Raw genomic sequence first — 13,084 nt, 5'->3', positions numbered from 1 at the left:
GCAAATGTTGTCCCCTTGTTCAAGAAGGGGAGTAGGGACAACCCTGGTAATTATAGACCGGTGAGCCTTACTTCTGTTGTGGGCAAAGTATTGGAAAGGATTATAAGAGATAGGATTTATAATCATCTAGAAAGGAATAATTTGATTAGGGATAGTCAGCACGGTTTTGTGAAGGGTAGGTCGTGCCTCACAACCTTATTGAGTTCTTTGAGAAGGTGACCAAAGAGGTGGATGAGGGTAAAGCGGTTGATGTGGTGTATATGGATTTCAGCAAAGCGTTTGATAAGGTTCCCCATGATAAGCTATTGCAGAAAATATGGACACATGGGATTGAGGGTGATTTAGTGGTTTGGATCAGGAATTGGCTAGCTGTAAGAAAACAGAGGATGGTGGTTGATGGGAAATATTCATCCTGGAGTTCAGTTACTAGTGGTGTACCGCAAGGATCTGTTTTGGGGCCACTGCTGTTTGTCATTTTTATAAATGTCCTGGATGAGGGCGTAGAAGGATGGATTAGTAAATTTGCGGATGACACGAAAGTCGATGGAGTTGTAGACAATGCGGAGGGAGGTGGCAGGTTACAGAGGGACATAGATAAGCTGCAGAGCTGGGCTGAGAGGTGGCAAATGGAGTTTAATGCGGAAAAGTGTGAGGTGATTCACTTTGGAAGGAGTAACAGGAATACAGAGTACTGGGCTAATGGTAAGATGCTTGGTAGTGTGGATGAACAGAGGGATCTGGGTGTCCAGGTGCATAGATCCCTGAAAGTTGGCACCCAGGTTGATAGGGTTGTTAAGAAGGCATACGGTGTGTTAGCTTTTATTGGTAGAGGGATTGAGTTTCGGAGCCATGAGGTCATGCTGCAACTGTACAAAATTCTGGTGCGGCCACACTTGGAGTATTGCCTACAGTTCTGGTCGCCGCATTATAGGAAAGATGTGGAAGTGTTGGAAAGGGTGCAGAGGAGATTTACCAGGATGTTGCCTGGTATGGTGGGAAGATCGTATGAGGAAAGGCTGAGAGACTTGAGGTTGTTTTCGTTAGAGAGAAGAAGATTAAGAGGTGACTTAATAGAGGCATACAAGATGATCAGAGGATTAGATAGGGTGGATAGAGACAGCCTTTTTCCTCAGATGGTGATGGCTAACATGAGGGGACATAGTTTTAAATTGAGGGGTGCGAGATATAAGACAGATGTCAGAGGTAGGTTCTTTACTCAGAGAGTAGTATGGGCGTGGAATGCCCTGCCTGCAGCAGTAGTGGACTCGTCAACATTAAGAGCATTCAAATGGTTGTTGGATAAACATATGGATGATATTGGAATAGTGTAGATTAGAGGGGCTTCAGATTGGTTTCACTGGTCAGCGCAACATCGAGGGCCGAAGGGCCTGTACTGCGCTGTAATGTTCTATGTTCTAATACATTAGTCAAGCTTGATTTCCCTTTGATTAAACCACATTTACTCTGATTATGTTGAGATTTTCCAAGTGCCCCATTATAAACTCCTTGATAATATATTCCAGAAATTTCCCTGTGACAGGATGTCAAGCTAACTCGCCTGTAGTTTCCTGCTTTCTGTCTCCTTCCTTTCTTGAAAAGAAGAATCACATTCACTATTTTCCAATCTGGTGTGACCTTTCCAGAATTTTGGTAAATTCAAATCGATGCATCTACTATTTCCAATAAATTTCTTAGTACCCTTTGCCATATCGTCGCCTCAGCAGCCACGGACACTACCCCCTCATGAGGGGTAGTGTCCGTGGGTACTCCCTCCAATGGCCACCTGTCGCATGGAAGTTGGGAGGGTGCCTCCCTACTATCTGTCTGAACTGGACGCCACTTTGCACCAAATGTCCGGATGGGTAGATGAAGTTGAATACTGCAAGGGTTCCCACAGCCATCCTTATGCTCAACGTGAGCCTCATTGTAATTGTTTTAAGTCCTTCCCTCCTTTTCACCTCCTGATTCACAATTATTTCTGGAATGTTATTTGTGTCCTCTACAGTGAAAAAAGACACAAAATATCTGTTCCGTTCACCTGCTACTTCTTGATTTTCCATTATTAATTCCTTAGACCTTCTAGAGCAGCGCTTCCCTACCTTTTCAGTAACACTGAACACTTCAATGAGACAAACAATTCCATAGCACACTCATTTTTTTCAGCTGAATCAATTACTCATAAAAGTCACATTTATTTACAGTCTTATAGAGAGGTTTGCAGCATAGTGCATACATAGAACATAGAACATAGAAAGCCACAGCACAAACAGGCCCTTCGGCCCACAAGTTGCGCCGATCACATCCCCACCTCTAGGCCTATCTATAGCCCTCAATCCCATTAAATCCCATGTACTCATCCAGAAGTCTCTTAAAAGACCCCAACGAGTTTGCCTCCACCACCACCGACGTCAGCCGATTCCACTCACCCACCACCCTCTGAGTGAAAAACTTACCCCTGACATCTCCTCTGTACCTACCCCCCAGCACCTTAAACCTGTGTCCTCTCGTAGCAACCATTTCAGCCCTTGGAAATAGCCTCTGGGAGTCTACCCTATCCAGACCTCTCAACATCTTGTAAACCTCTATCAGGTCACCTCTCATCCTTCGTCTCTCCAGGGAGAAGAGACCAAGCTCCCTCAACCTATCCTCATAAGGCATGCCCCCCAATCCAGGCAACATCCTTGTAAATCTCCTCTGCACCCTTTCAATGGCTTCAACATCTTTCAACATGCAACATGCAAAGACCGATGCGTCACTTTTAAAATATTTGATGATTAATTTTCGCAAGTTTTATGAGTTGCAATTTTGGTTGGATTGAATATTGTTTAAGATAAAACAATATGCTTGTTTTACATTTCATTATCTTTGTAGAAAATGTCACGGCACACTTGGACAGTTCTCACAGCACACCAGTGCACTGCAGCACATGTTGATGATCACTGCTCTCGAGGTACAATGCTCACCTTACTTAACTCTTCTTCATCTTAAATACCTGTGGAAACTCTTACTATCTGCTTTTAGATTTCTAGCTAGCTCTAATTTCTCCCTCTTTATTAATCATTCTTTGCTGCTTTTTATATTCTGTCCACCTTCTGACCTGTCGCTCATCAATGCGGAATTTTACACTTTCTCTTTCAATTGACACCACCTTTAACTTCCTTAGTTAGCCACAGATGTTGCATCCTTCTCTTAGATTCTTTCTTTCTCATTGTATTACTTTTGAGTATTCTGAAATATCCTTAAATGTCTGCCACTACATCTGTATAATCCCTACAGTGCAGAAGGAGGCTACTCAGCCTATCGAGCCTGCACCAACAATAATCCCACCCAGATGTTGCTTGCATAACCCTATGCATTTACCCTGGTAATCCCCCTGACACTAAGGGGCAATTTAGCATGGCCAATCAACCTAACCTGCACATCTTTGGAGTGGGGGAGGCATCGGAGCTTCTGGAAGAAACCCACTCAGACACAGGGATAACATGAAAACTCCATACAGGCAGTGAACTGAGTCTCGAATTGGACCAGAGTCCCTGGCGCTGAAGAGGGCAAATGGCATATTGGCCTTTATTGTATGAGGATTTGAATTCAGAAGTAGGGATGTCTTCCAACAGTTATGATGTGGAGATGCCAGCGTTGGACTGGGGTAAACACAGTAAGAAGTTTAACAACACCAGGTTAAAGTCCAACAGGTTTATTTGGTAGCAAAAGCCACACAAGCTTTCGGAGCTCCAAGCCCCTTCTTCAGGTGACTGGGAAACTCACTCACCTGAAGAAGCGGCTTGGAGCTCCGAAAGCTTGTGTGGCTTTTGCTACCAAATAAACCTGTTGGACTTTAACCTGGTGTTGTTAAACTTCTTACTGTTCCAACAGTTATACAGGGCCTTGGTGAGACCTCATTTGGAGTGTTGAATAGTTTTGGTTTTCCTACCGAAGAAAGGATATACTTGCCATAGAGGAAGTTCACTAGGCTGATACCAGGGTTGATAGGACTATGCTATGAGGAGAGATTGGTTGGTTGAACTGAGCCTGTATTCCCTAGCACTTAGAAGAATGAAAGGAGTTCTGATTGAAAAATATAAAATTCTAAGAGGTTGAACAGACTAGATGCAAAGAAGATGTTTTCCCTGGTTGGGAAATCTAGAACCAGAGGACACAGTCTCAGGATACAGGTAGACCATTTAGGTCAAAGATGAGGAACCATTTCTTCACTCAAAAGGTAGTGAACCTGTGGAATGTTCTACCAATGATGGCTGTGGAGGCCAAGTCACCGAATGTATTCAAGAAAGAGATTTTTTTTTATTTTAATAGCATGAAGGTAATGGGGAGAAAGTAGGTATATGACATTGAGCTAGAGGATCAGCCATGATCATATTAAATGGGGGAGCAGGCTCGAAGGGCCGCATGACCGACTCCTGCTCTTAGTTTCTATGAGTATGGGAACAGAAGCCATGGGTGGTGACATCCTAGTTAAAATTTGATGGACAGAAATGGAAGGAGGTAACTGCAGTTCCATTCACCTGGATGATAGTATACAGGAATTTGAAGAGGATGGTGGAATCAGCAAAATCAAAGCGTGAAAATTATTTTTTGTTCATTACCTTTTACTTAATGATTTTCCAAATGATTCCACCGTCTGAATCTTGCCTTCATTTTGCATCATCTCAGTTTGATCTTTTCCCTGTCATATACAATAATAAAGTTTCATTTTTAAAGCAGCTTTATTTATATGCATACATGTATGTGCATAAATAGATACAGCATAAAATAGATATTTGACTGGCCATCTCTTCAGTCAAACATAAAAATTAAAAAGACGATTTTTTAATTGTAAACTCTCAGAATCATACAGTAAAGGCCTTTCAGCCCATTGAGTTTGCACTGACAATACTGCCACCCTGGCCCTATCCCTGTAACCTCATGTCCGACATGCGAGGAACACCTGAACTCCCGCCTAATCCCACCTACAAGCACTTGGCCCATAGCCTTGAATTTTATGACATGCCAGGTGCTCATCCAGTTACTTTTTAAAGGGTGTGAGGCAACCCGCCTTTACCACCTTCTCAGGCAGCGCATTCAGACCATCACCACCCTCTGAGTAAAAAGGATTTTCCTCACATCCCCCCTAAATCCTGCTCCTCACCTTAATCTATGCCCCCTTGTGACTGACCCTTCAACTAAGGGGAACAGCTACTCTGTCCATGTCCCTCATAATCTTGTACGCCTCGATCAGGTCACCCCTCAGCCTTCTCTGCTTCAATGAAAACAACGTAAGAAGTTTAACAACACCAGGTTAAAGTCCAACAGGTTTATTTGGTAGCAAAAGCCACACAATGAAAACAACCCAAGCCTACCCCACCTCTCTTCATAACTTAAATATTCCATCCCCAGGAGCATCCTGTGAATTTCCTCTGTACCCCGTCCAAAACAATCACATCCTTCCTATAATGTGGCGACCAAAATGGCACACAGTCCTCCAGCTGTGGCCTCACCAAAGTTCTATATAACATGACTTCCCTGCTTTTGTAATCTATGCTTTGATTGATAAACACAGTAAGAAGTCTCACAACATCAAGTTAAAGTCCAACAGGTTTATTTGGTAACACAAGCCACAAGCTTTCGGAGCACTGCCCCTTCATCAGGTAAGTGGGAGTTGTATTCAGAAACAGGGCACATATAGACACAAACTCAATTTACAAGATAATGGTTGGAATGCGAGTCTTTACAGGTAATCAAGTCTTAAAGGTACAAACAATGTGAGTGGAGAGGGGGTTAAGTACAGGTTAAAGAGATGTGTATTGTCTCCAGACAGGACAGTTAGTGAGATTTTGCAAGTCCAGGCAAGTCGTGGGGGTTACAGATAGTGTGACATGTACCCAAGATCCCGGTTGAGGGCGTCCTCATGTGTGCGAAACTTGGCCTTCACGACACATGACAACGCAGAATCGCTGAGCAGAAACTGATAGCCAAGTTCCGTGCTTACCCCAGTCCAATGCCGACATCTCCACATCTTGATTGATAAAGGCATATGTCCCTTATGCCTCTTTCCCCACCCTACTAAAATGCCATTCCGCCTTCAGAAATCTGTGGACAAACATGCCAAGGCCCCTTAGTTCCACAGAACTTCCTAGTGTCCTGCCATTTATTGAGTACTCCCTTGTCAAATTACTCCTTCCAAAGTGTATCATTTCACATTTTTCAGGGTTAAATTTCATCAGCCACTAATCTGCCCATTTGACCATTCCATCTATATCTTCTTGTAGCCCAAGACACTCAGCCTCACTGTTAACCACCTGGGCAATCTTTGTATCATCCACAACCTTACTAATCCTACCCCCCACATAGTCATCATAGAAATCCTACAGTACAGAAAGAGGCCATTCGGCCCATCGAGTCTGCACCGACCACAATCCCACCCAGGCCCTACCCCCATATCCCTACATATTTTACCCACTAATCCCTCTAATCTACACATCCTAGGACACTAAGGGGCAATTTTAACATGGCCAATCAACCTAACCCGCACATCTTTGGACTGTGGGAGGAAACCGGAGCACCCGGAGGAAACCCACGCAGACACGAGGAGAATGTGCAAACTCCACACAGACATCTATGTCATTTATATAAATGATGAATAATAGGGGACCCAACACAGATCCCTGTGGTATGCCACTGGACACTGGCTTTCAGTCACTAAAGCAAACTTCTGTCGTCACCCTCTGTCTCCCATAACTGAGTCAATTTTGGAAAAATTACCTTGTATCCCATGTGCATTTACCTTCTTTACAAGTTTCCCATGTGGGACCTTGTCAAAGGCTTTGCTGAAATCCATATAAACTACATCAACTGCCCTCATCTACACACCTGGTCATCTCCACAAAAAATTCAATCAAATTCGTTAAGCATGACCTCCCTCTGACAAAGCTATGCTAACTATCCCTGATCAAGCCTTGCCTCTCAAAGTGAAGATCGATGCTCTTCTTCAAAAGTTTCTCCATAGTTTCCCTATCACTGACATTAGACTTACTGGTCTGAGCTTCCCTGGTTTATCTCTACAATAAGAAGTCTCACAACACCAAGTTAAAGTCCAACAAGTTTATTTGGTAGCACAAGCCACAAGCTTTCAGAGCGCTGCTCCTTCATCATGTGAGTGGGAGTTCTGTTCACAAACAGGGCATATAAAGACACAAACTCAATTTACAAAATAATGGTTGGAATGCGAGTCTTTATAGGTAATCAATGTGAGTGGAGAGAGGGTTAAGCACAGGTTAAAGAGATGTGTATTGTCTCCAGCCAGGACAGTTAGTGAGATTTTGCAAGCACAGGCAAGTTGTGGGGATTACAGATAGTGTGACATGAACCCAAGATCCCGGTTGAGGCCATCCTCATGTGTGTGGAACTTGGCTATCAGTTTCTGCTCAGCAATTCTGCATTGTCGTGTGTTGTGAAGACCGCCTTGGAGAACGCCTACCCAAAGATCAGAGGCTGAATGACTGCTGAAGTGTTCCCCAACAGGAAGAGAACACTCCTGCCTGGTGATTGTCGAGCGGTGTTCATTCATCCGTTGTCATAGCGTTACGCTGGTGAGGCCACACCTGGAGCACTGTGTAGAGTTTTGGTCTCCTTACTTGAGAAAGGATATACTGGCACTGGAGGGTGTGCAGAGGAGATTCACTTGGTTGATTCCAGAGTTGAGAGGGTTGGCTTATGAGGAGAGACTGAGTAGACTGGAGCTATACTCATTGGAATTCAGAAGAATAAGGGGAGGCAGCACGGTAGCATAGTGGTTAGCGCTGCTGCTTCACAGCTCCAGGGACCTGGGTTCGATTCCCGGCTTGGGTCACTGTCTGTGTGGAGTTTGCACATTCTCCTCGTGTCTGCTCCGGTTTCCTCCCACAGTCCAAAGATGTGCAGGTTAGATTGATTGGCCATGCTAAAATTGCCCCTTAGTGTCCTGAGATGCGTAGGTTAGAGGGATTAGTGGGTAAAATATGTTGGGGTATGGGGGTAGGGCCTGGGTGGGATTGTGGTCGGTGCAGACTTGATGGGCCGAATGGCCTCTTTCTGTGCTGTAGGGTTTCTATGATCTTATAGAAATATATAAGATTATGAAGGGACTAGATAAGATAGAAGCAGGGAAGTTGTTTCCACTGGCGGGTGAAACTAGAACTAGGGGGCATAGCCTCAAAATAAGGGGAAGCAGATTTAGGACTGAGTTGAGGAGGAACTTCTTCACACAAAGGGTTGTGAATCTGTGGAATTCCCTGCCGAGTGAAGCAGTTGAGGCTACCTCATTGAATGTTTTTAAGGCAAGGATTGATAAATTTTTGAACAGTAAAGGAATTAAGGATTAGGGTGAGCGGGCGGATAAGTGGAGTCACACAGAGATGCAGACTCCACACAGTCACTCAACGCTGGAATCGAACCCAAGTCCCTGCCCCCAAAAAATTCCCTTACAGATCAAAAATCTTTGCACCTCATCCTGGAATATGTTGAAAAATTCAGCCTCTATTGCTCGCTGGAGAAAAGAGTTCTAAAAACTCTGTGACAATAAATGTCTCCTCACCTCAGTCTTAAATTAGACACCCTTTATTTTTAAACTCCTCATTCTAGATTCCTCCATGAGGGAAAGGATCATCTTGGCATCTATGCTGTCAAGCCTGTTCAGAATCTTATATGTTTCAATAAGGTTGTCATGATGTGGAGATGCCGGCGTTGGACTGGGGTAAACACAGTAAGAAGTTTAACAACACCAGGTTAAAGTCCAACAGGTTTATTTGGTAGCAAAAGCCACACAAGCTTTCGGAGCTCCAAGCCCCTTCTTCAGGTGAGTGGGAATTCTGTTCACAAAGTAAGGTTGCCCATCATTCTTCGATACTCCAGTGAGTACAGGCTCAAACTGCTCAATCTTTCCTCATAAGACATCCCAACTACCAACCTAATGAAGCTTCTCTGAACTGCTGCCAATGCAAGTATATTCCTTCTTCAGTCAGGAAACTAAAATGTGCAGTCTTAACAATGTCCTGTACATGTGTAGCAAGACTCCTGTACTTGTATATTTCATTCCCCTTATAATAAAGGCCAACATGATAACTTGCTGTACTTGCATTCTAACATTTTTTGATTCATATACAAGGATATCCGCTGTACCACAGCGTTCTGCAGTCTCTCTCCATTTCAATAATACTCTGCTTTTCTATTCTTCCTGCCAAAGTGGACAACCTCGTGTTTTCCCATGTTATACGGCCAAAGTTTTGCTTATTCATTTAATTTATATCTCCTTTTATAGATTCTGCATATTATCTTCACCATTTGATTTCCACCTATCTTTGCGCTGTCAGCAATTTTGGTTACAATATCTTCGGGCTCGTCATGCAAGTCATTAATATAGTTGATAGTGGTAACAATATGATAGAAAGTAAATCATGAAATAAATGAGGCCTGAACAGATATATTCACATCCTCTTTGACCACAGGTGAGGTTCCAGAGGACTAGAGAATAGCAAATGTTGTTCCCTTGTTTAAGAAAGGAAGCAGGGAGAATCCAGGAGATTATAGGCTGGTGAGCCTGACATTAGTGGTGGGGAAGCTTTTGGAGAAGATATGGAGGGACAGGATATATGCACATTTGGAAGAAAATTGACTAATTAGTGACAGGCAGCATGGTTTTGCATGGGAAGGTCATGTCTCACCAATTTGATTGAATTTCTTGGAGGTGACAAAGATAATTGATGAGGGAAGGGCTGTGGATGTAGTTTATATGGACTTCAGTGAGGTGTTCGACAAGGTCCCACATGGCAGATTGGTTCAAAACCTAAAATCACATGGGATTCAGGGTCGGCTGGCTAGATGGATACAGAACTGGCTTGGTTATAGAAGACAGAGAGTAGCAGTGGAAGGGTGTTTTTCCAGAATGGAGATCTGTAGCTAGTGGTGTTCTGCAGGGATCAGTGCTGGGACCACTGTTGTTTGTAGTATATATAAATGATCTGGAGGAAAATGTGGGTGGTCTGATTGGTAAGTTTGCGGATGATACAAAGATTGGCCGAGTTGTTAATAGTGCCGGGGTTTGTCAGAGAATGCAACAGGTTATAGATAGATTGGAGACTTGGGCACAGAAATGGCAGATGGAGTTTAATCTGCCAAATGCGAGATGATGCATTTTGCATGATCAAATTTAGGTGTGAATTATATTGTAAATGCAGAACCCTTAAGAATACTAACATGCAGAGGGATCTGGTGTGCAGGGTCGACAGTCCCTTAAAAACGGCAACACATATGGCCATGGTGATTAAGTAGGCACATGGCATGCTTCCCTTCATCAGCCGAAGCGTTGTGTACAAGATTTGGGAAATCATGTTGCAGCCACATAAAACCTTGGTTAGGCCGCATTTGGAGTATTGGTTGCCACACTACCAAAAGATCATGGAAGCTTTGGAGAGAGTGCAAAGAAGGCTCACCAGGATTTTGCCTATCTGGAGGGTGTTGACTATGAGAAGAGGTTGAATAAACGAGGATTGTTTTCACTAGAAAGACAGAGGTTGAGGGGAGATTTTGTAGATCGAGGTCTACAAAATTATGAGAGGCAAAGACAGGATGGATAGTCAGAGGCTTTTTGCCAGGGTAGAAGTGTCAATTACAAGGGGGATGTGTGGGGGAAATTTTTCACACAGAGGGCCCGATTTTACCATCAAGTTGCGCCCGTTTTCGGACGTGAAAACTTGGTAAAGTTGGACGTGAGGCGCAGGAGAAGGAAGGAGCACAGACCCCGGCAGTTCCATGCACGAGTGTCATTTGAACAGATGTTGGACACCGTGTGCCACCGAAGAGACATTGCAACATCTGTGCAACCTGTTGCAGGACCTGGCACCTAGAGGTGGTGGGGGGGTGGGATGAACCACTCTCGGTGGCTGTTAAATTGACGGCTGCTCTGAACATTTACGCAACTGGCCCCTTCCAGACCCTGAGCAGAGATGCCTGTGGCATCTCCCAATCAGCTGTGCACACCGTGCCAAGCTGGTCACAGAAGCCCTGTATGCCCGGGCTGGGCAGTACATCAAATTTAACCTGGACCTGGAAGCCCGGGCTGCAGGGTTCGCAACCATTGCGGAGATGCCTAACATACAAGGGGCCAATGACTGCACACACGTCGCCCTCAAGGCCTGCTTAAAGAATCTGTGGAGATACATCAACAGAAAGGAGCTCCACTCCCTGAGTGTTCAACTAGTGTGCAACCATAATATGAACATTATGCATGTCTGTGCAAGACTGCTTAATTGTCAGAAGCCTGGGAATCCTGGAGGCATTTGAGGAGGAGCCAAGGCTGCGGGGGCGGTATGTGGCTTCGGACATGGCTGATGATGCCTGTGCCGCGGCCTGAGACTGAGGCGGAGACCCACTATTATGAGGCCCATGTAGCCAACTGTGAGATACGGTGCCTGGTACGCTCTGGCGGTGCCCTCCAATGCAGCTGGTGAGGGGGACTGGATGAGGAGGATGGTGTGTGCGTGTGTGAGAGAGCTGGCGGGCGGGGGGGGGCCAGAGCGCGGGCGGGGGGCCGAAGCGCGAGCGAACGCGGGCAGGACAGCGAGCGAGCGGGGCAGCGGGGGCGCGGGGGCAGGGGAGGTGAGGGGGAGGGAGGGGGGGCGGGCGAGGGAGGGGGGGCGGGCGAGGGAGGGGGGGCGGGCGAGGGAGGGGGGGCGGGCGAGGGAGGGGGGGCGGGCGAGGGAGGGGGGGCGGGCGAGGGAGGGGGGCGGGCGAGGGAGGGGGGGCGGGCGAGGGAGGGGGGGCGGGCGAGGGAGGGGGGGCGGGCGAGGGAGGGGGGGCGGGCGAGGGAGGGGGGCGGGCGAGGGAGGGGGGGCGGGCGAGGGAGGGGGGGCGGGCGAGGGAGGGGGGGCGGGCGAGGGAGGGGGGGCGGGCGAGGGAGGGGGGCGGGCGAGGGAGGGGGGGCGGGCGAGGGAGGGGGGGCGGGCGAGGGAGGGGGGGCGGGCGAGGGAGGGGGGGCGGGCGAGGGAGGGGGGGCGGGCGAGGGAGGGGGGGCGGGCGAGGGAGGGGGGGCGGGCGAGGGAGGGGGGGCGGGCGAGGGAGGGGGGGCGGGCGAGGGAGGGGGGGCGGGCGAGGGAGGGGGGGCGGGCGAGGGAGGGGGGGCGGGCGAGGGAGGGGGGGCGGGCGAGGGAGGGGGGGCGGGCGAGGGAGGGGGGGCGGGCGAGGGAGGGGGGGCGGGCGAGGGAGGGGGGGCGGGCGAGGGAGGGGGGGCGGGCGAGGGAGGGGGGGCGGGCGAGGGAGGGGGGAGCGGGCGAGGGAGGGGGGAGCGGGCGAGGGAGGGGGGAGCGGGCGAGGGAGGGGGGAGCGGGCGAGGGAGGGGGAGCGGGCGAGGGAGGGGGAGCGGGCGAGGGAGGGGGAGCGGGCGAGGGAGGGGGAGCGGGCGAGGGAGGGGGAGCGGGCGAGGGAGGGGGAGCGGGCGAGGGAGGGGGAGCGGGCGAGGGAGGGGGAGCGGGCGAGGGAGGGGGAGCGGGCGAGGGAGGGGGAGCGGGCGAGGGAGGGGGAGCGGGCGAGGGAGGGGGAGCGGGCGAGGGAGGGGGAGCGGGCGAGGGAGGGGGAGCGGGCGAGGGAGGGGGAGCGGGCGAGGGAGGGGGAGCGGGCGAGGGAGGGGGAGCGGGCGAGGGAGGGGGAGCGGGCGAGGGAGGGGGAGCGGGCGAGGGAGGGGGAGCGGGCGAGGGAGGGGGAGCGGGCGAGGGAGGGGGAGCGGGCGAGGGAGGGGGAGCGGGCGAGGGAGGGGGAGCGGGCGAGGGAGGGGGAGCGGGCGAGGGAGGGGGAGCGGGCGAGGGAGGGGGAGCGGGCGAGGGAGGGGGAGCGGGCGAGGGAGGGGGAGCGGGCGAGGGAGGGGGAGCGGGCGAGGGAGGGGGAGCGGGCGAGGGAGGGGGAGCGGGCGAGGGAGGGGGAGCGGGCGAGGGAGGGGGAGCGGGCGAGGGAGGGGGAGCGGGCGAGGGAGGGGGAGCGGGCGAGGGAGGGGGAGCGGGCGAGGGAGGGGGAGCGGGCGAGGGAGGGGGAGCGGGCGAGGGAGGGGGAGCGGGCGAGGGAGGGG

The 13,084-nt window shown here is 49.4% G+C and overlaps 1 protein-coding gene across 3 annotated transcripts in view; it reads right to left on the bottom strand.

The window, feature by feature from the left end:
- The window catches only part of LOC144493158 (uncharacterized), a 334,243-nt gene that overhangs the window by 249,828 nt on the left and 71,331 nt on the right, over positions 1-13,084 (bottom strand). For all 3 annotated transcript variants that reach the window (XM_078212064.1, XM_078212058.1, XM_078212070.1), the window contains exon 5: positions 4,602-4,681. In XM_078212064.1, the coding sequence (XP_078068190.1) occupies positions 4,602-4,681 (80 nt within the window). The remainder of the gene's footprint in view (positions 1-4,601; positions 4,682-13,084) is intronic.

This window comes from Mustelus asterias, chromosome 1, assembly GCF_964213995.1.
Source record: "Mustelus asterias chromosome 1, sMusAst1.hap1.1, whole genome shotgun sequence".
NCBI lineage: Eukaryota > Metazoa > Chordata > Chondrichthyes > Carcharhiniformes > Triakidae > Mustelus > Mustelus asterias.
Note: the sequence above shows the minus strand (reverse complement) of the source record. Positions and strands in the feature narration are given on the sequence as shown.